This window comes from Phocoena phocoena, chromosome 5 (genome assembly GCF_963924675.1).
Source record: "Phocoena phocoena chromosome 5, mPhoPho1.1, whole genome shotgun sequence".
NCBI lineage: Eukaryota > Metazoa > Chordata > Mammalia > Artiodactyla > Phocoenidae > Phocoena > Phocoena phocoena.
Genome location: NC_089223.1, coordinates 7,048,856 through 7,072,784, shown reverse-complemented (window position 1 = coordinate 7,072,784; position 23,929 = coordinate 7,048,856). Strand labels below are relative to the sequence as shown.

At 40.9% G+C, this 23,929-nt stretch overlaps 1 protein-coding gene across 2 annotated transcripts in view; it reads left to right on the top strand.

The window, feature by feature from the left end:
• SPARCL1 (SPARC like 1) overlaps positions 1 to 23,929 on the top strand; it is a 54,363-nt gene that overhangs the window by 5,724 nt on the left and 24,710 nt on the right. For both annotated transcript variants that reach the window (XM_065877111.1, XM_065877113.1), the window contains one exon: positions 23,240 to 23,303. In XM_065877111.1, coding sequence (XP_065733183.1) covers positions 23,250 to 23,303 — 54 coding nt within the window. In that variant the 5' untranslated portion in view covers positions 23,240 to 23,249. The remainder of the gene's footprint in view (positions 1 to 23,239; positions 23,304 to 23,929) is intronic.

Genomic DNA, 23,929 nt, shown 5'->3' with positions numbered 1-23,929 from the left:
ACCTCCTATATGGCTTTTTCCAGTACTCTTTAAAGGGCTTATTGAAAACCGCTTGAGTCTCTAAAGTGTGGTTTTCTAAAACTGTGTAATTCCAACAGTTGCAAAAATGAAGTCATACCTCAAGAATAACTGCTAAATCTGCTTTAAATATCTTTATCTCCTTTTTCATCGTCCGGGTGACCTTCCTAAGAACAAAAATAAGCATTGCTTGAGATCATTTCAGGCTGTTTGCCTGAAATGGTACTTTGTTGTTCAAAATGAAGTAATTGAGACAATATCCTTTTATGCGAGAGACCTCAGAAGTGCTAAAATATAGGGCACATCCCTTTTGTTATAGCATGATTTTGGGGGGCGAAAAAGTTCGCATTATACTGAGCGTGTATTGTATAATTATATGCTGAAATAAGTGTTAAGAAGGAAAAGCACCTTTCTTCTAAGAAAGCACGTAAGGATCCCGACTCCCGCTCAAGGTCAGGGATGGCTTTCCTTGATCGGAAGGCTAAATAGAGGTTAGCCCTGTGGGAGGCGTGCGTGCTGGGCAGTGGCAGCTGGAGCAAGTGGACGCTGACAAGAGAAGTCTGAGCATGCAAAGATCCTGTGGCAGGAGGGACCGTAGACTGAGGAAAAGAGAGAAGGCCAGATCCTCTGAGACGAAGGGGTAAAGCAGTGGGAGATGTGAAGCCCTAAAAGTATTTGTCCTCTGCTTGATTCATGTTTAATGTTGAATTCTGGTTAGACTCAAAGTTCCGACGGGCATGAACCGTATCTACCCCTAGCCTAGACTCACATAGTGGTAGGTTCAGTTAGGCAGAATGACAGACAGTTGCAGTCAGAGCCCTAGAAAAGTCTGCATCTTTGAGTCTGAGTGTACCATATACACTGGCAGGACTGGGACACTTCGATGTCAAATGGCCACTCAGCAGACACTCAAAATAGAAAGCCATCTTTCTTAAATCTTCAGATGCATTTAACGCCAAGCTATAGAGCTCTCCCAAGAGACTCAGTCATACTTTAAAAGCCCTAAAGCAACAGTGTTAAGTCTGGATCAGGTAACAACATGTATACGTTAGCCAAAATATGCCTAAGGGGTTTGCTCTCTGATAATGGAGCCTTTGGCCGTCATGTAAAGTCAGGGTGAAGGAGAATGTTCTGTCTGAGTCTGATTATGAGGCAAAATGATAATAATCATTTTGTTTACTACATTTCCCTGAAGGGAACTTTTTCCATAGTTATAATAATTGCTAAAAATAGTAGCCTACAGTCTTCCCCTGATATAAACAAACTGAACAAAAGATACCTGGCCTTATTTGGAAATGTAGAGGTACATACTCCAGGAAACAAGATGCCAGTCATAAGAAGAAAAGTAAAGTCACAGGGAAAACAGACAGGGCAAACCTCTCCTTTTTCTGCACACATGTACGTCGTTCTCAGTTCTTCTGACCTTAGACAAGGTAAGACAAACAGATCACGTAGTCATCGTCTGCCTTGAAAACCAAAAATGCCGAAGGAAGTTTCCTTGGTCTCAAAGAGAAGGAGGGGGACTTATACGTTTGGCTGAGGCTGCCAAGGAAGGAGCCAACAATGGGGGGTGGCAGAGCAAGAGGGAGGGTTAGGGAAAATACTGGCTGCCTGAGGAGCTCCAGGCAGCATAAAGGAAATTCAGTTAAAAAAACTACCAGCACTAAACTTTCCAAGGAGTCATTGACATAGCCAATACAAGAGATGGAAAAGAGTAGACTCCAAGCCTGTTCCTGCCTTTAAAAGTATGGATGGCCACGTTTCCACTCTGGTTCAGTGGTCAGACAGCTTGTTAATGCTTAGGAGGAAAAGAAAGAGCAAGGAGATAAGAAGAGAAAAGAGATCTAGCGAGACAAGGAGTGCCCAGTGGAGATAGATGGTTAGATTAAGTAGATTTACGTGGCAAGGCAACAAGCAGAACTTCAAAAATAAAATTCACCATTTTAAATGTGAATTTCAATTAACGTTCTTTTTAAAAACTGTAACAACTGAAAAGAAATCAAATACAAACGCCTTCTCTGACATAACTGCATTCCAATGTAAACTTCTAGAAAATATTATGGAAACTGAAATGGAACCAATACAACTAAGGACTCAAAATGAACCACAGTACCCCAAAATATATTCTGGTTGTTTGTGTAAGTTCATTCCTAAATCTAGATGGACAATGATGTTCCAGAATGTTCCAAAGTTTAGGTGCCCTCCGCTTCTCTAGGAGATAGAAGTTTCAGGACGCCAAGAGACAGAGAGACCAAGAGTCAGAGGGTTTCATTCGGAGGAATGCCCTATGTTTCCTACCAAATGCCAAGAAATCTTTAGCTATCACTTGCACTGCTTTGCACCCTCAACCTGAAGGACCACGCAGTCAGTCTTGGAGGCCAGAGTTGACATTGTTCCATCAGAGGTCGGGGCCTTTCAGACCAATCTCTGCAGGCTTGGCTGGCTACCTTTCCAGCTAGAGGAAAGAATATTCAGGCCCTTTTCTCTGTTTTTTCCAGGGACAGAACTCATAGACCTGCTGAGAAATCTAATTACAACCTCCTTTCATGGTGAAATCCAGTTACAGCCTCTCCCATGGTGAAAGCCAATCCTTTTGATACAAAAGGAAACTAAACAAAGGGGTTTCAGACACGGGGTGGGGGGGGGGGGGATGTGTCTGTGTTCTGCCTTCTCTCTTAGGCAACTATGCAGAAAGGTTGCAGTGACCTTGACCGGCCTTACTTAGGAATGATGGTCATACGATTACTACCCCCATTCCCATAAGAAGAAAAAATATGTTCATATCTGATGCCAGGAGTTTCTGGAGATTTCCTCCAGGATCCATTAGCTGAGCAAAGCAAAATCCTCCACAGACACATTTTTGATTCAGCAAGATGACTTCTCTTTTTGAGTTTGGAATGTCATGTCAAATGAGAAAAGAAAGTAGTGAGTTATTTGTCAGTATCCTCCTATAATCTTTTCCTGACGTCTTTCACGCCCTGTGCCACCCATTCCCTTAAGGATAAGGAGAAACTGCAGTGCTTAAAGAAGGGTCACCCCAAATTCCTCAAACTTAATTGAGATAAATGGAGATAGTTCTCAAAATAGTCATTTGTGGAAATACATATTTTACAAATACCTGGCAAAACTCTATAATTGTTGAAACAATAAAACTACCTACCATATTCTAATCAGATCTCTATCACTACAACATAATCACTGTAGTCCATTGAATATGTGTAAGACCTGGATTTGCAGCTTATCCCCCCAAAGGGGCAAAATTTTTAGGAGCATCCAATCAACTCGTAAGTTTTTAACTAAATATGAGTGGAATATGAACAGGTAAGTGCTTTTGTTCTGTTTTAATAGGATAAAGTTTACCATAGGTTCAATAATACTGATATGCCCATAGAGTTAATAAAAAGTAAATAAACAAGGATAAGAATCCACCATTCATAGTTACCCTCAAAGAGCACCAAAAGTAATGCACTTTTACCATACTTGATTCAACTTGAGTTACCTAATCATCTGTATAATATGATAGAGACCTAGTGGGAAGGTGGCCTGAAATCTACAAAAGTCAGAAGAATTGATCTTGATTATGGGTCAAAGAAAACTTGTAGCTGGTTTCCAGACACCATGATTGGTCAGATCTTCATGCTGTCTTAGCACAATGGAATCATTTTTAACTCTCAAGCCATTTGTTCAGTGGATTTCCCAACCTTTTATTGGGGACCAAGCAACTTTGAGCTAACTCTAAATCTACACAGCATTCTGTTGGAATTCAGAAGAAACAAAACACAAATGCTGAACCCCAAGGGTCTTCTTTCCTTCTCCTTTTCTTCCCTGCTCCCCAATTCCTGCTGCTCCCCAACAGCAGGCTTTGAGGACCTCACACACGGGGTATAGATGAAGCTCTTTCTAGGAAAACTTCTCAGTAATTTCCTAAAATATAGGTAGAGGAAACTACTGGAAGCTTTTGTTTTAAACTGGGAGCTTCAAGATTTTGGCATAGACCTCGGCATTCGCAGTGACCTTGCATTCAGTAGCTTCTTGGATAGGCAAGGGGGAGGGAGGGGTGGGAAGTGACAGCACCAGGTCACCGATAAAAACAACTGATTGATGTCTTCTTGCGGTAGGAAAACAATTTAAAGTGACTGATTTCAAAAGCATATAAATGTTTTCTTATAATTTGAAAAATACTCTGGGTAGGAATGTTGGAGGTTACTATAGCCTGAGATCTGACTAACTTCTTTTCTTTTCCAAAAGATGGCACACAAAAATTCCAGCCCACGCTTACTCTACATTTGGTTCTTTGTTGTTTTATTGTTCTTAAATCCTGTGTTTAGATGGTGGCCACAGTAAGGTCTGAGGCTGTGGTCATGGCTGGAGGTGGCTGACTCACCTCATGCTTCCCAGCATCTTGTTAACAGGGTTAATATCTGTAGACATCCATAGCCCAGCCTGTTACTGGATGTGCTATGTACATTTTAGTGCCGTGAAACCCCAAATAGTCATTATCCAAAAAGAATTAACAACAGACTCCCTTGTGCAGCATTATTCATGCAGAATACAGTTTTGTTTTAATTAGACTACTCTCTCCCTCTCTCTCTCTCTCTTTCTCTTTTTTTTTTTTTTTTTTTTTTTTGGCTGCCCCATGCAGCATGGGGGGATCTTAGCTCCCTGACCAGGGAAGGAACCTGTGCCTCCGGCAGTGGAAGCGTGAAGTCCTAACCACTGGACTGCCAGGGAAGTCCTAATTAGACTACCCTTGATTAGGCAAATTTCTACACATTCTGGGACTAACAAGCCCAAACCAGTATATTTAGGACAATGTTTAAAATGTTCAGTTGGACTAAGCTAATGAATTGGGTTTCCTTTGGTGTGGGAAAGGACTATAATGGAAGGGAAAAGAACAGAGAGACTGATTTACTTCCCAAGTCTCCAGAGCAATCCTGGCGCCATAACATTCAAGCAATTACATGAAAAGAGAAATAGGAGGGTAAAGTGAAAATGCCAAGTTCCAACACAAAACACTCCCAGAGCTAGATGCCCATATTTCTTTCTAATACTCTTCGATTCCAGAACACCTTTAAATCCTGGGTGAAATCAAGTTTATTGAGTGCTAGTCACGTGTTAATACCTTGTAACTTTTGATTCTCTCCAAAGGTGAGGACTGCTATGCTCCATTTAAAAAGAAATATGTGCACCTGCTAAGGCAATGTAAGGGAGGAAAAACTTTTTCCTCTACCCTCTTAAATTCAGTAATTGGGGCCTGCAAATTAAATGGATAAAATACAGATTAATAGGAGAAAAACATTTATTTATATGCATAGAGAGGCCAACAAAAGTAGCTGGCTCCTTAAACTGTTAAAGGCTTACAAACCTAACTTGGTAGGAGAAAGGGAAGGGAGAGAAACAGCTTCTGTGGCAAGAACAAAAGGATTTTTTAGGAAAGACAAATGGGTTTTTAGAACAAACTGGAGATACGAGACTTTATGATATTTGTCATAAAGGTATAAGTGGTTTTTCTGTCTTTTTCAAGGTGATAAAACTGCCCTGGAGAGGAAACTGGTAGATTTACCCTTGTTCTCTCTACTGGGAATAGAGCCACCCTGAAGAGGGAATTTATGGTAGTTCTCATTTCTCAGGAGTTTCTGCTTTTAGTCAGACAAGGGATGCTCTGAGAAGGCTTCACTGTTGAATCTCAAATGTCTTCATCGTCAAATAATCTTTATACAAACCCATAGCAACTATAGAAAGACTTGAAACAGGGCATCACTGGGGAGCAGGGCACAGCTTTGCTGGCAGGGGGTCTGAATTATATTCAAACCCATGAATCCTAAATTTGGATCAAGTACTGTGGGTCAAGGTCTAGCAAGGAAATGACAGATCCCGGCAGGAAAACTGAATTTGGGGATTTGAGGAGAGTGGAATTAAGGGACGATTGACCGAAGAATGGGCAGGGCATAGAGAAGTCTCAAGGTGTTGTAGGAATAGACTAGTGAAAGCTAAGCTTGTACGAGCCAGGGACACTGAGAGGGGCTGTGACCTTCCGGAGAGGGACAGAGTCACAGAGACGGCGCTGAGAAAATACACACCCTGGTTTTACTCTCCTCCTTCCCTCAAATCTCTCCTGCCAGGGCACCCCATTGGCTGAACCCAACAGAAACCATTGTGCAAGAGAACCTGATGCTACAGTTCACACGGGCCCTGCGACAGCTCAGGGCGGAGAAGGCAGGAGAGTGGGTGTGGAGTGGACTGGGGGCAGCAAGTGGAAGGTATCTGGATATTCAGAGAAAAATAATCTCTTCCCAATGCGGGAAAGGCAGAATGTACAGCTGTAGACAAGCCGTGTCTTCTCCTTGCTTGAATAAATCTTCCAGGGCTTCCCCTCTGAGGGCATAAATAAGCCTAGGTTTTCAGCCTATTTTCAAAGAACTCCTCAAACCTCAGCCACTAAATCTGCTGGGGTTTATTGTATCTGCTTCTTTCACAGAAGGCAGGTAATGAGTAACGTTGTACCACTGGGCGAGCAGTCTTTCCCCTATTCAGTGTGTTGGCTCTCAATAAGGCACCCGAGAAGTATGATTAATCCTGAAGGCACTTCTGCTTGAAGTGAACGCTTTCATCAGCGGTTCACACAAAAACTACTCATCAAAGCCCACCGCTGTTCCCCAGCGGGTCCCAACGCCATGAGAATGAGGCTACTTGGAACTGTTCTTAGGTATAATTTGCTGTTTTTCTCAATCCCGGAAGAGAATTACCCCAGTAAGTAATTCTTGGTACTTTCACAGAGCTGAAACACTTGAAATTCTTCTCCCAACCAGCTGAACTTAACGACCGACTTACTATATTAACTAAAGAAGAGAGACAATTTCCATTGAATCCAAAGACATTTTATATGCTGGTGGAGTTTGACTAATAAGGGAAATTCAAATAAGAGTAGTCAGAGGAGAAAGCTAAGAACCTGGCATTCAGAGAAAAGAAACTTTGAGAAGGTTGAGAATAAAATAACTTAGTGGGTAGAGAGAAGAGCTAAATGCAGAAAAAGAATAGGATTCATGTAACTGATCATTTTAGGGGCTAGGGAGGTTTCAAAAGGTGAACTGTCATGCTGTTAGGACTATGAAGCAAATCATTCAGATGTTACTAAGTCCTGCAACATGACAAATGCCACAGGCATTCAGGTGAGCATTACTTGTGAAGCAGAGGTTTACACAATGTGTGGGACCTTCTTTTTCATTTTTTTTTAAATTTTTAAAATATTTATTGATTGCTTGATATTTCAGTGCATCGGGTCTTAGTTGCAGCATGAGGGATCTTCGTTGCAGCATGTGGGATCTTTAGTTGCGGCATGCAGACTCCTAGTTGTGGCATGCATGCGGGATCTAGTTCCCTGACCAGGTATTGAACCCAGGCCCCCTGCGTTGGGAGCGTGGAGTCTTAGCCACTGAACCATCAGGGAAGTCCTGGGACTTCTTTTTAAAAAAAAATAAAAACATAAAAATAAAATAAGAACCTCATTTTAGAACATGCATGCATGGGCTTCCCTGGTGGCACAGTGGTTAAAAATCCGCCTGCTAATGCAGGGGACACGGATCCAAGCCCTGGTCCGGGAGGATCCCACATGCCGCAGAGCAAATAAGCCTGTGCACCACAGCTACTGAGCCTGTGCTCAAGAGCCCATGAGCCACAGCTACTGAGCCTGTGAGCCACAACTACTGAAGCCCGTGTGCCTAGAGCCCGTGCTCCACAACAAGAGAAGCCATCGCAATAAGAAGCCTGTGCACCACAACGAAGAGTAGCCCCCGCTCTCTGCAACTAGAGAAAGCCCGCGCGCAGCAATGAAGACCAACGCAGCCAAAAATAAATAAATATTTTTAAAACGCATGCATAGTTACAGTAACAGATTCCAATATAAATCTTTCAAAATCTGACAGATCTAGAAGATAGAAATTCAGCTGGGACATAGAGGATCTGAGTATTAAAATCAACCAGCTCAATTTAATAGATGTGTATAGAACTTCAAAACATACAAATACAGAACATGTTTTTTTTACCTTATGCCAATAAAACATTTGTATGTTTATATATATTCCAATATCATGTATATCTCTATATCATATATATACATATATATGTATATATAACATGTACTTGGCCACAAATAAAACTTGACAAATTCAAAAAAGTGAAAAAAATTAAAAGATCAAAATGAGGCCTAGGGATTTGTAAGGAGCCTGTAAAAGAGAGGAGCCCTGAAACTTAAGCTTCTTAGCTTTGTGGCACATCCACCTCTGGCCATACTCAAAAGTCTATACCCCAAAGAATATGCAAAAAAGCAGGGAGGAATAAATAGTTGTAAATATGAGAAAGCCCCGCATTCACAGAGAAAGAGGAACTTAAAGGACAGATAACAGAGTATGATTTGAGCAAAGACAATTAAATGTGGCCAAAGTCATCCCTCCCCTACACCCCAGGGCAGGGAGAGGTGGCGACTTTCTGAAGGACTGGCAAATGCCTAAGGAGAGAGGCAGAGCTCTGCCTCCAGGGGGCCATCCCGAATGAAGCTGTGAAATGAGACCCAGTGAGATTAGTGAGTGGTGGATGACACAGTAAGATGAGGAACTCTGAAAGGAATGATGAAGAGGTGTGGGAACAAGGCTACCGCACAGTCTTGCCTAAGATAAGCCTGTGGGGATCCTCTAAATATAGTTAAAGGGATCCCTCAATTACACATTGTAGAACAGACAGAACATACTAATTTCTCCTGAGCTAGAAAGAGAGAGATCTTTGAGAATGTCAAGGCCACCCCTTTGGAAATTCCCTTGGCTTCCATGCTCCTCACTCAAGACTGGGCATAGTGGCACAGGGAGATGTGCAGAAAGCTCTCATTGGATGGATGGATACTCTACGAAGTGGAGGGGAGGTGACAGGTGGGAATACATGGGTGATGCACTTACCATAGTACCTGGTGCATAGTAAAATCTCAAAAAATATAAGCCATGGCATTAGCTACTATATTAAACAGTCAACGATAAGAACCTACTTTTTCAATAAAATAATACTTTGATGAACATAAGTTATTCTATTTCTAATGAATATTGCACTCAAGACATTTAATGTTCAGTCCAATTCTTCATTGCTGCTTACAAATTGTGACTTTAAACAACAATTATTACACAATTTCTCAAGATTTTGTGCGTTAGGAGTTTGGGCAGGTCACTCAGAGGTACTGAGCTGGCAGGTGAGCCACTCTGGAGGGTCCAAGGTGGCTCCGCTCACATACACTGTGCCTTTGCAAGGACACATGGATAGCTGGCATCAGCAGGGACCATGAACAGTGTCTTCTGTGGTGTGACAGTCTCTTACAAACTGGCTTGGAACTCCCAAAACAAGTACTCTGAGAGATTAAGGTCAAAAGTCCAAGGCCTCTTATGAGCTAACCTCCAAAGTCCCAGAACATCAATTCCGCCTCAATCGTTCGGTCAGATAAGTCACTAAGGCCAGTCTGGATTCAAGGGGTGGAGAATTCAACTTCACCTCTCAATGGGAGGAACAGCAAAGAATTGATAGGCATCTTTACTTTACCATACTGTTTATACATATTAAATGAAAAATGTTAGAAACAGTGTCAAGACAGCTATTCGCATGAGTTAGAAGAGAATTGACATTCGTGGGCGTTTAGTTCTTAATGGAAGACCTATTTCTGCCACGTCAAACGTTTCATCTGGATAATCGTTTTGATGGTATATGGGCCAGCCAGTAGAAGAACTGCAGGCATTTGAAATTCTAAATCCTGGGCTTCCCTAGAAAGGCCATACCTAAAAAATGGAGTCTAGCAGTCATCTTTTAAAATTCCAGATGAGGTTCTCCTAAAAGTTTGGTAATGAGACACTTTGTTCCTAAGAGAAGGAAAAGGCTCTCCTTGAATTTCCCCAACATCTCTCATTTTTAACCTCTCTAGACCCATGAGAAGAAACAATGGGACAAAGGTAAGAAAAAAATAACTTAAAAACTGTAAGTAAAAGGATGAATTAATAATCTGTGGATTATTACTTATTAGGGTTATTAAGCCATTTTTTGCCTTATCAATGTTTCAAAGAAATAATATCTTTCATTTCATATTGACAGTTAATAAAATTATCACATGACTATCTGATCACCTTTGAGTCTCAAAACAACCCTAGAAGATAAGTAGGAAAGCTACTATTATTTTTCCTGTTTTGTAGATGAAGAAACCAGTGACTTGACTGAAGTCTCTCTGCTGGTAAAAAGTAGTTCAAGTCTGGACTTAGATCTTCCAATTTCATACCACGTATTCTTTCAGCTATACTGCTGCCTTTGAATCAGCTCACACATTTAGGCAAAATAATATTCATCTAATTTCACATCATCACTGCATATTTACATCTTCAAGAATAATAACTCTATTCAAAAATTTGTCTCACTTCTGCATTTTTCATATAGAGTTTCACTTGCTCTTTCTGCAAAAATCTGCATCTTGTAGAGAGCGCATGCAAATTCAAATGTCTCAAAATATATGACGTTTTACTTATCCAAGAATAAATGGTATTCATCATACTTAGCAAGAACACCATGGGTTTCATTTTCGAAGTATTTTGCAAGCATCAGCTAATTAAGACTCCTGTAGTCTTCAGTTTGACAGTTGTTTTCAAAAGTCTCTTGTTTCCCAGGAAAGTTCTCCACTCTGTCTTATTCATACAAATCAGCGCATTTGTTCGGTTCTTAAAATAAGAAGCTAAAGGCTGTGAAATTATTTTTGATCAGTGTGTGACAAATACAATGAGCTCAGTGAGATAAAAATGCCCAGTGACTGGTCTGCAGGACAAATTGGAACACAGCAGAAGAACTCAAGGTCTTCTACATTCTAAACAGATACTGGATTGTTCCACAAGGTCCTATCTTTAAAACTACAACATAGGCATCTGCTTTACAATTAAAACTTGAAGTGGTTTCCTACTTGGATTATTCTGCATTTTTGTTTGTTTGCTTGTTTTAACATCTTTATTGGAGTATAATTGCTTTACAGTGTTACTTTCTGCTGTATAACAAAGTGAATCAGCTATATGTATACATATATCCCCATATCTCCTCCCTCTTGCGTCTCCCTCCCACTCTCCCTATCCCACCCCTCTAGGTGGTCACAAAGCACCGAGCTGATCTCCCTGTGCTATGTAGCTGCTTCCCAATAGCTATCTATTTTATATTTGGTATTGTATATATATGTCAATGCTACTATCTCACTTCGTCCCAGCTTACCCTTCTGCCTCCCTGTGTCTTCAAGTCCATTCTCTACGTCTGAGTCTTTATTCCTGTCCTGCCCCTAGGTTCATCAAACATCTTTTTTTTTAGATTCCATATATATGTGTTAGCATATGGTATTTGTTTTTCTCTTTCTGACTTACTTCACTCTGTATGACAGACTCTAGGTCCATTCACCTCACTACAAATAACTCAATTTTGTTTCTCTTTATGGCTGAGTAATATTCCACTGTATATATGTGCCACATCCTCTTCATCCATTCATCTGTCGACGGACACCTAGGTTGCTTCCATGTCCTGGCTATTGTAAATAGTGCTGCAATGAACATTGTGTACATGTCTCTTTTTGAATTATGGTTTTCTCAGGGTATATGCCCAGTAGTGGGATTGCTGGGTCATATGGTAGTTGTAATTTTAGTTTTTTAAGGAACCTCCATACTGTTCTCCATAGTGGCGGTATCAATTTACATTCCTACTAACAGTGCAAGAGGATTCTCTTTTCTCCACACCCTCTCCAGCTTTTATTGTTTGTAGATATTTTGATGATGGCCATTCTGACTGGTGTGAGGTGATACCTCATTGTACTTTTGATTTGCATTTCTTTAATGATTAGTGATGCTGAGCATCCTTTCATGTGTTTGCTGGCAATCTGTATATCGTCTTTCCGGAAATGTCTATTTAGGTCTTGTGGCCATTCTGGGATGGGGTTGTCTGTTTTTTTGATGTTGAGCTGCACGAGCTGCTTGTATATTTTGGAGTCCGTTGCTTCATTTGCAAATATTTTCTCCCATTGTGAGGGTTGTCTTTTGGTCTTGTTTATAGTTTCCTTTGCTGTGCAAAAGCTTTTAAATTTCATTAGGTCCCATCTGTTTCTTTTTCTTTCCATTTCTCTAGGAGGTGGGTCAAAAAGGACCTTGCTGTGATTTTTTTCAAAGAGTGTTCTTCCTATGTTTTCCTCTAGAGTTTTATAGTGTCTGGCCTTACATTTAGGTCTTTAATCCATTTTGAGTTTATTTTTGTGTATGGTGTTAGGGAGTGTTCTAATTTCATTCTTCTACATGTAGCTGTCCAGTTTTCCCAGCACCACTTATTGAAGAGGCTGTCTTTTCTCCATTGTATACTCTTGCCTCCTTTATCAAAAATAAGGTGACCATATGTGCGTGGGTTTATCTCTGGGCTTTCTATCCTGTTCCATTGATCTATCTTTCTGTTTTTGTGCCAGTACCATAATGTCTTGATTACTGTAGCTTTGTAGTATAGTCTGAAGTCAGGGAGCCTGATTCCTCCAGCTCCATTTTTCTTTCTCAAGATTGCTTTGGCTATTCGGAGTCTTTTGCATTTCCATACAAATTGTGAAATTTTTTGTTCTTGTTCTGTGAAAAATGCCATTGGTAGTTTGATAGGGACTGCACTAAATCTGTAGATTGCTTTGGGTAGTAGAGTCATTTTCACAATGTTGATTCTTCCAATCCAAGAGTATGGTATATCTCTCCATCTGTCTGTATCATCCTTAACTTCTTTCATCAGTCTTTTAGTTTTCTGCATACAAGTCTTCTGTCTCTTTAGTTAGGTTTATTCCTAGGTATTTGATTCTTTTTGTTGCAATGGTAAATGGGAGTGTTCCCTTAATTTCTCTTTCAGATTTTTCATCATTAGTGTACAGGAATGCAAGAGATTTCTGTGCATTAATTTTGGATTCTGCAACTTTACCAAATTCATTGATTAGCTCTAGTAGTTTTCTGGTAGCATCTTTAGGATTCTCTGAGTATAGTATCATGTCATTGTCAAACAGTGACAACTTTACTTCTTGTCTGATTTGGATTCCTTTTATTTCTTTTTCTTCTCTGATTGCTGTGGCTAAAACTTCTCAAACTATGTTGAATAAGAGTGGTGAGCCTGGGCATCCTTGTCTTGTTCCTGATTTTAGAGGAAATGGTTTCAGTTTTTCACCATTGAGAACGATGTTGGCTGTGGGTTTGTCATATATGGCCTTTATTATGTTGAGGTAAGTTCCCTCTATGCCTACTTTCTGGAGAGTTTTTATCATAAATGGGTGTTGAATTTTGTCGAAAGGTTTCTCTGCATCTGTTGAGAAGATCATATGGTTTTTCTCCTTCAATTTGTTAATATGGTGTATCACGTTGATTGATTTGTGTATATTGAAGAATCCTTGCATTCCTGGAATAAACCCCACTTGATCATGGTGTATGATCCTTTTAATGTGCTGTTGGATTCTGTTTGCTAGTATTTTGTTGAGGATTTTTGCATCTATATTCATCAGTGATATTGGCCTGTAGTTTTCTTTCTTTGTGACGTCCTTGTCTAGTTTGGGGTATCTTCTAATTCTTTTTATTTGAGTCTTCTCCCTTTTTTTCTTGATGAGTCTGGCTAATGGTTTATCAATTTTTTTTTATCTTCTCAAAGAACCAGCTTTTAGTTTTATTGATTTTCCTATCATTTCCTTTATTTCTTTTTCATTTATTTCTGATCTGATCTTTATGATCTCTTTCCTTCTGCTAACTTTGGGGTTTTTTTGTTCTCCTTTCTCTGATTGCTTTAGGTGTAAGGTTAGATTGTTTATTTGAGATTTTTCTTGTTTCTTGAGGTAGGATTTTATTGCTATAAACTTCCCTCTTAGAACTTCTTTTGCTGCATCCCGTAAGTTTTGGGTCATCATGTTATCATTGTCATTTGTTTCTAGGTTTTTTTGGATTTCCTCTTTGATTTCTTCAGTGATCTCTTGGTTATTTGTAGGGTATTTTTTAGCCTCCATGTGTTTGTATTTTTTACAGTTTTTTTCCTGTAATTGATATCTAGTCTCATAGTGCTGTGGTTGGAAAAGATACCTGATATGATTTCAATTTCTTTAAATTTACCATGGCTTGATTTGTGACCCAAGATATGATCTATCCTGGAGAATGTTCAATGAGCACTTGAGAAAAGAGTGTATCCTGTTGTTCTTGGATGGAATGTCCTATAAATATCAGTTACGTCCATCTTGTTTAATGTATCATTTAAAGCTTGTGTTTCCTTATTTATTTTCATTTTGCTTGATCTGTCCATTGGTGAAAGTGGGGTGCTAAAGTCCCCTACTATGATTGTGTTACTGTTGATTCCCCCTTTTATGGCTGTTAGCATTTGCCTTATGTATTGAGGTGCTGCTCTGGTGGGTGCATAAATGTTTACAATTGTTATATCATCTTCTTGGATCGATCCCTTGATCATTATGTAGTGTCCTTCTTTGTCTCTTGTAATAGTCTTTATTTTAAAGTCTATTCATGTTTTCCACAGATGCAGGGTACACCAAGTTGATGGTGGAGATTTAATCCGCTGCTTCTGAGGCTGCTAGGAGAGATTTCCCATTCTCTTCTTTGTTTGCACGGTTCCTGGGGTTCAGCTTTGGATTTGGCCCCACCTCTGCATCTAGGTCGCCCTCAGGCTTCTGCTCCCGCCCAGACACGATGTGGTTAAAGGAGCGGCTGATTAGGGGGCTCTGGCTCACTCAGGCCGGGGGGAAGGAGGGGTACGGAATGCGGGGCGAGCCTGCAGGGGCAGAGGCCGGCATGACGTTGCACCAGCCTGAGGCGCGCTGTGCGTTCTCCCGGGGAAGTTGTCCCTGGATCACGGGACCCTGGCAGTGGCGGGCTGCACAGGCTCCCGGGAGGGGAGGTGTGGACAGTGACTTCTGCTTGCACACAGGATTCTTGGTGCGTGCAGCCACAGCCTTAGCATTCATGCCCCTTTCTGGTGTCTGAGCTCATAGCCGTGGCTCGTGCCCGTCTCTGGAGCTCGTTTAGGCTGTGCTCTGCCTCTGTGAGCATACAGGGAAGGAATCCCATCTCCTCGTGCACCCCGCAACAATGGTCTCTTGCATCTTAGGCATGTCCAGACTTTTTCCCGGACTCCCTCCCGGCTAGCCGTGGCGCACTAACCCCCTGCAGGCTGTGTTCACGCAGCCAACCAGAGTTCTCTCCCTGGGATCCGACCGAAGCCCAAGCCTCAGCTCCCAGCCCCCGCCCACCCTGGCGGGTGAGCAGACAAGTCTCTCGGGCTGGTGAGTGCTGGTTGGCACCAATCCTCTGTGCAGGAATCTCTCCGTTTTGCCCTCCGCACCCCTGTGGCTGTGCTCTCCTCCATGGCTCCGAAGATTCCCCCTGCCTAGCCCCTGTCTCTGCCATTGAAGGGGCTTCCTGGTGTGTGGAAACTGTTCCTCCTTCACAGCTCCCTCCCACTGGCGCAGGTTCCGTCTCTATTCTTTTATCTCTGTTTTTTCTTTTTTCTTTTGCCCTACCCAGGTATGTGGGGAGTTTCTTGCCTTTGGGGAAGTCTGAGGTCTTCTGCCAGCATTCAGTAGGTGTTCTATAGGAGTTGTTCCACATGTAGATGTATTTCTGGTGTATTTGTTGGGAGGAAGGTGATCTCCATGTCTTACTCCTCCAGCATCTTGAAGGTCTCCCTGACTTGGATCATTCTAAATGATATAACCATATTCTGTCTTTAAATTTTTTTGATTTCAGGATGGAAATAAACATGAGACCCCTAAAAAATAGTTCCAACCTGGGACACAGTAAATAATCACGGACCATGCAGCGAAAGTTGGGGTTGACTCCCCCAAATCCTGCACAACTGGCCACCTAAGCTCATATGACAAACCCTATACTTATCCTGCCTTCATGTCTTCTCCACAGCTATGCCAAGAATATTAGCATTCTATAGCTCTATAGCTCCTTTGGGTTAAGGCCAATGTGAAGATACCTCTTACCCGGACTAGAAAGACATTAACTTAGACATTTTCTTATCTTCTACCTATGGATTCATTGCATGTAGAAAACTAGAAGTTAAATATGTGGGATATAGGACATGTGAGTTTGTTTCATTGAGTGAACTAAATGTGAAAATATTTTGTAACTAGGACTCCTGGGTAGCTTGATATCACCAAGGGGAAGAAGACATGAAAAGAGGGAGGAGAAAAAATAAGGAACACTAAAGATTCATTTCCCTTATACCACACTAAATATAAGACACAAATGGCTATAATGATAATACTGATGACAGCCACCAGGCAGAGCAATGGAAATAATAATCACTTACACGTGTATGTTATTTCAGAGTCTGCAAAGAGCTTCCCCACTTCAATGGCTCCCTTTGACATTGGAATTGTTATTCCCATTCTATAGATGAAGTTTGGAGAGATTAAGTAATCTTCTCAAAGGAGCATTTAGGACTTGGCAGTACTAGGGCCCAAAGCCAGACTTCTCATTTCTAGTTTGCAGCCTGTTCTGCGAGACCATGTGAGAACCCTGGATCCTGAGTCCACAGTGCAGCATTCTAGTCCTTGCTCACCTCTTCAGTCTTGCGCATTTAGCCAAATAATTTATATTCTTCAAGCTTCTGTTTCTTTATAGCTAAATATTATCTACCCTCCTTTTCTTGTTGGATAAAATGAAACAGTATACAAGAAAATCTTTTATACACTGTGAAATGCTACATAAATGTGAGGAAGGTGTAACTAAGTCCAACTTAATGACTGATATTTCTGGGGCCTCACCTCAACGTATCCTTACAGTTTTTCCTCCCTTTTGTCTGGAAGAACAAAGAGTCTCCTTCTCTTCAAAGTTAAACCTTCCACCTGTGCTTATATGAGACCAGCAAATATTTATCAAGGGCTTACTGAGAGTCTATTGCCTCACTTAATGTCCATTATCATTTTACAGATAAAGAACGGAGGTTCCTAAAAGCTGAATAATTTACCCAAGATTATGCAAATTAAGTATTAGAGCCTAGGAAGTCCCATTTCAGAGCCTATGTCTTTAATCACTGTGCAATATTGCCTCCCCAATGACTCAGGCAACTTCTCTGTTTTCCCCCATTTCAGTTATCTATTACTGCATAACGATCCAGCCCCAAATTAAATGGCTTAAAACCAGTCCCCCTATTTGCACATGATTCTGCAATCTGTACTGAGTTCAACTGGGTCATTCTTCTGTTGACTTTGTCTGGAGTCACTCATGAGGCTCCAACCAGCTGGGAGCTTAACTGGGGCTGAGCCATCCCTTGTGGTTTCTCATCCTCCAGGGTTCTCTTCATGTGGCTGCTTATCATTCAGTGGTCTGGACCAGCCTCTAGTCCGAGCATTTTTATAGCATGGCAGATGGCTTCCACAGGAGGACAAATCCCACTTTGCAAGTGCTTCCCGGGCCTCTGCTGGCATCCTACTTGCTAATGTCCCTTTGGCCAGAACGAGTCACAAGGCCAAGGACAAAGTCACAGGGTATGAAACCCAGGAGGTGCAGGTCCCTGGAGGCCATGATGTTTACCACGTCTCCTCTCTTCCCATCTATCTTCTCATTCATTACTTATGTCTCCCCCTCAGCATAGAAAAGACTTGGAGGACCACATCTGAATACAAGTAAAAGTTTCCCGTATTTCCCCTTTAGCTACCATCTCCATCTTACTCTCTTTCCTTTCATGGCCAACCATCTTATGAGTGGTCTACACTCACTGTCTTCACTCCATTACTGTCTATCTACTCCCCAGTCACTGGAGACTGGCCTCTACCAACACTGTTGCACCAAAAATACACTCCCTCAACTCTCCAGTAACCTCTGCATTTCCAAGTGCTGTGGAGAATCTCTAGACTTGTTTACTTTGACCTCTCTGTAACATTTAATGTTTTCTTTTTCTTATGCGACTCTCCTTTCTCTCATCCTTTGTGTGTTTAGTTCTTCCCATCCTCTAATGGCACCTAATGGTCTTCACTCACCAGGGTTCTGGCTCCTGCCCTCTGTTCTACTCACTGTATAGCTTTTCATGCGAAAAACACTCAAACTATACCTTTAGCCCCAAACTCTATGCTTACCTCCAGACTCATTCATTTAAGTATATCTCTACTCAAATCCAACAAGTCCAAAACGAATCATCTTTCTTCTAAAACTCTTATAATCTTTTATATTTGTATTACCACCACCCTTTACCCAGTTGCCCAAATTAGAAATGTGATAGCCCAAGACTCTTCCTTTGCTTCTTCCCACAGTATACAATTTGACGTTGTGTCTTATCTGTTCCGGCTTTAAATATTTCTCATAACTATCCAGTGGTATACTGGCAAATGTTTAGCTACCAGCTTTTGCAGGGGATGGGGGATGAGTAGCATTTGATGATTTCCATGGTGTAATCCTCCCACCATGGTTGATTTCAAGCTACTAATGTGACATCACTGAATAGAATTGGGAAGAGAAGTGCATTACCACACATTATATAGTATTTCCACCTACAGATACAACAGGCATAAATAACTTCAAGAGAGTAGTAGCAGTAAAAGTAGTAAAATAAGTATAAAATGATGAGCTCTGAGTATTTATTTCTTTTGTTTTTAATATAACTAAATTGTAAGTGTATATACTTTAATTTTCAGTGATGGCTTTGTTTAATAGCCAGCTCACCAAATTCCTGGAAATTTAACAACTGGCTCTCATGAGCCAGTACAAGCTGGCTCTATCCTTCTCTTTCCCGTTCTCAAGACCAGAGGCAAAATTTAAGGCTCTGACCACCTGTCATCTTGATATTGCAATTCCTGCTAGTAAGTCTTTCTACTCATCTGTCCCCCACATCGCTGTCCCAAGGACCCTTTCTAACACTCAGATCTGATTATATCATTCCCCCACTTACAGTCATTGAAGTCCCATAGCTTTTCAACTGGAACTTAAAATTCCTAGTTTAATGCACAGAGACTTGCCTTGTTTTGAGCCTTATCTCCCTCTGCTTCACCCACTAACACCCTAGCAACTCAAACATATGCTGTCTCATGACTCTGGACCTTCCCCCATGCTGCTTCCACCCTCTAGATTGCCCTTCCATCTTTCACACAGCTAACTAGTACTGAGTGGTTTTTCAGATCTCAGGTCAAGAACTCCCTCCTCTGAAAGTCTTTTCTATACAGTGGCAGTATAGAGTACTGATTAGAACACGGACATAAAACCAAACAGCTAGGTCTCTAATGTCGGTTCTGCCACTTAACTGAGTAACCTTGAACGCGTTACTTAACCTTAGTTTCCTTACTAATAAAATGATGAAAATAAAGTGTTACCTTGTAGAATTGTTGGGAAGATTCAAAGAGTTACTATGTGCAAAACCCTCAGAACAGTGCCTATAACTTAAGCCCTTAGGACTCAGTAAATGTTAGCAATATTAACTACCTAACTGTAAATGCTTCTTATCTGTATTTCCACAGCACTATGTACATACTCATCACATAATACTAAATCACTGATTTACTTGACTTCCTCGTTTGTAACTCTTCAGACAGGAACCATGTGGCCCTGTGCTTAGGCAGTGTCTAGTAAGTGCTCAATAAATGAATAAGAGAGTAGATGAGTGACGCAAGCTCTGGCCAACTGGGCACATGTTTCTTTTTGACTCATTCAGCTGCATTAGATTTAAGAAAGTGAAGGGAATTTGTGAGATCCTATGATCAAATCAAAGGGAAATATTTTCTCAAGTTTAATTAGCTATACATAGTGCTATAAAAACTAAAATCAGAAGGAAATTAGTTTTAAAACCCACAATGTTTTTGCTGATTTTTGCTTCCTCTTTATGTCGCTACCATTTATAAGAAATGTGCTAACGGTGCCTTAGCCTAATTCCATTGTTATTTGTGATGAACGTAGGAAAGACTCCTCGAGTTAAAGGGAGCTTTGGTAAATGTGTGGGCAAAAGAGACTCTAAACGTCCACTGGAAAATTATTCTGACCTCACAGCAAAAATTAAATTCTATTATTTTCTGAGGCTCTAAGTTGTTTATCTAAGAATCGCAATTTGACTTTTATGGAAAATGAAAAAAGAAAGAAGAAAGATGTATTGACCATCTCCTAGGTATCAGGCATTTTTACAAATACTATTTCTTCTAATCTTCACAAAACTGAATTAGATGTTGTACTAGGGTTCTCCAGGGTGGCAGGGAATAGATATGTGTTTATGTTTATGTTTATATATAGAGAGAGATTGATTATAAGAAATTGGCTCATTCAACTATATACACTGATAAGGTTCCATGATTTGGCTTCTGCTAGCTGGAGACCCAGTAAGCATGGTGATCTCATGTAGCTGTGCAGTTCTAGTCTGAAGGCCTGAGCACCAGGAACTGATGGTATGTGTTCCAGACCAAGGGCAGGAGAAGACCAACGTTCTCGCTCAAACAGGGAGGCTGAGAGAGCAAATTCTCCCTTATTCCAACTTTTTGTTGGCCCTCAACAGATCTGATGAAGCCCACCCACACTGGAAGGGCAATCAGCTTTATGCAGTCTACTGATTCAAATGCTAATCTCTTCTGGAAACACCTTCACAGACACATCTAGAAATCATGTTTAACCAGATACCTGGGCATCCCACAGGCCAGTCAAGTTGTCACATAAAATTAACCATCACAGACGTTATCCCCATTTTCAGATGGGGAATCTGAGGTTCAGAGGGTTAAGTAATTTTCCAAAGATTACATGGATGGCAAGTTTGGGTTCAAGTTCAAATACATGTGTTTCTAATCCCAAAGCACCACGTTCCTTCTACTAAGACAGTAAGTCTAACTCAGGTGAATTTGCCCTCCAGGGTCACTTGGCCATGTCTAAAGACATTTTTGGTTGTCATAACTGGTGGGGATTGAGGGACTTGCTACTGACATACAATGGGTAGAAGTTAGGGATGCTGCTAAACATCCTACGATGCCCAGGACGGCCCTCACAACTGAAAATTATGCAGCCCAAGATGTTAATAGTGCCAAGGTAAAGAGACCCTGCCTGAAACTATACTATATTAATGGTTTTCCAAAACAGTAGACTAGTAATAATATGCTGATCTAAAATATAAATGACTAGAGTTCCATAAACCTAATAAATACTGGTGAAAAGAGTGAATGAACGTTAAATTCTAGATTATGATTTATTTTAATAGCCTCACCTACCTTGGAAAATTTGGGAAGAATAAGTGATGGGTACATGGGAAGGTACTTTGAAAAGGGAGACAATTTCTAGGTCCAGACAAAAACAAAATATTGTTCAAGAAAAGAAACGTAAGTATTATTCAACACAAGAAACTGCTACTTGGCTCAGCTATGAAGAATATTTACCTTGTCATGATGTCAAATAGTGATTTAAATAAGAATTGTGATACAATTATTTTAGGAAGAGGGGGAGGGGAAGGAGGGGAAGAAGAGTACTGTGTGCATGTGTGCATGTGTGTGTGAAGTGAGAGCTGTTACAGTATTAAATTAGTTGAATAATGTTAAATATTAAGATATTTGTAAATACCCACTTAAGCATTTATTTTAAAATATTGAGTAACTAGCAGAAGAAATTCCTCACTTTCTTTATAAACATCAAAGTAATATTTAAAGCTCTATGCATGTATTTATATATAAAGCTATGACTCTAAAAAATCATTTGAGGGCTTCCCTGATGGCGCAGTGGTTGAGAGTCCGCCTGCCGATGCAGGGGACACGGGTTCGTGCCCTGGTCCGGGAAGATCCCACATGCCGCGGAGCGGCTGGGCCCGTGAGCCATGGCCGCTGAGCCTGCGCGTCCGGAGCCTGTGCTCCGCAACGGGAGAGGCCACGACAGTGAGAGCCCCGCGTACAGTAAAAAAAAAAAAAAAAAAAAAAAAATCATTTGAAAAGTCATATTCCAGTTCTGGGAGATCCAGAGAATCTCTATTAAAGAATAAAAAGTGTACCCCTAATCCCAGTCAGAGTTCAGACTACCAGGCTTAGGGATACTCTGCAAGAAAATGTAGACAGCCCACTCTTTTAAGAGTTCATGTGGAGGCCAATTTACTTAGCCTCCCTGAGCCTCACTTGTTTCATCTCTAAACTAAGTAAGTTCATTTGGAACTAATTAAACTCAAATGCATGGCAAATAACAAAAATGAGACAGACCAGGTACAACTGCCAGCATCACTTACAGGTGATAGTCTCAACTCAGATCCAGCCAGCGTTGCCATAAGGACACATTGGTGCTAAGAGCCCCAACGGTTCAAGAGAAACTACAAATCTGAACTTTCACATGAAATCTCCAGATTTTAGAATGCTAGTTTAAAACACACAGTGCCTGCCAAACCCAACCCATCTGCAAGCCACCACCAGCTCACAGGTTCCCAATGTGCGACCTCTAAATTAGTGAACATGGATGGCCCCTCTAGGGCAGTGCAATGTCTCATTTCTAAAAATCTCTATTGAATGTATGAGTTTCTCCAACACCAAAGAAGCAGTTCGTTTAATCCAAACCTGACCCACTATATTACTTCACTTTGTGACTTTTGCATTCACTGTGAACACTCACAAATCTTCAGAACCAAGATCTGCATAAAGCCTTTATCCAAGAAAGCACAGTCATCAACAAAGCTAGGTGGGCTTCCCTGGTGGTGCAGTTGTTAAAAATCTGCCTGCCAACGCAGGGGACACGGGTTCGATCCCCGGTCCGGGAAGATCCCACGTGCCGCGGAGAAGCTAAGCCCGTGTGCCACAACTACTGAGCCCGCATGCCACAACTACAGAAGCCTGCGCGCTAGAGCCTGTGCTCCGCAACAAGAGAAGCCACGGCAATGAGAAGCCCGTGCACCGCAACAAAGAGTAGTCCCTACTCGCTGCAACTAGAGAAAGCTCGTGCACAGCAATGAAGACCCAACGCAGCCAAAAATAAAAGAAATAAATTAATAGAAACAAAACAAAACAAAGACAGGTTCTGCCAAACACAGCTGGGCCAAAAAATCAAGGAGTCATTCTCAGAGGGACATGATTGGGTAAAAACTGTCATTGATCGGTCTTTTCAGACATGTTAGTCCACAAGGACAACAATTGCCTTTAAATACAAAGGACAGTATCAAGTTCAATATTTGCTAAGCAGAGTATCTTTTAATCTTTTACAAGGAAATTTTACCCACTACTGCTAATTATCTTCTTGGTTTACAGGTCTAGAAAAATGAAGTCTGTGATTTTTTTCCTATTCATTTTGGAAACTGCAGTTGCAATCCCGGTAAATATCCTTTCTTCTATTGTTACATCTCTCCTTCCTGACATTCAATTTAGAAATCCTCCATTTAAAAGAAAATGTTCTTCAGCTTGCACTATTTACTTAGTAGCATGTTAATCATATCACTTACGAGGTGCTTTTGATTTTATATAGCCCTAAATTTTTAAGAAATAAATCAGGGACCACCCTCCCTAAATAAATAAATAAATAAATAAAATGTTCTTATAGAATGGTTTGAAGTTCTCTTTTTTCATTTTTTTATGTTTATTGGCATATAGTTGACTCACAATGTTGTGCTAGTTTCAGGTGTACAGCAAAGTGAATCAGTTATACATACATACATGTCCACTCTTTTTTAGATTCTTTTCCCATCTAGGCCATTATGTCAGTCCCAATCTCCCAATTTATCCCTTCCCCACCTTACCCCCCTGGTAACCACAAGTTTGTTTTCTACATCTGTAACTCTATTTCTGTTTTGTAGATAAGTTCATTTTTATTTTAATCAAATTATTTTTTTCCCAAGCAAGGAATGAATGACTAGTAAAAATGAAATAAGGTACTTAAAAAATATATATTTCTTGGGAATTCCCTGGTGGTCCAGTGGTTAGGAATCCATGCTTCCACTGCAG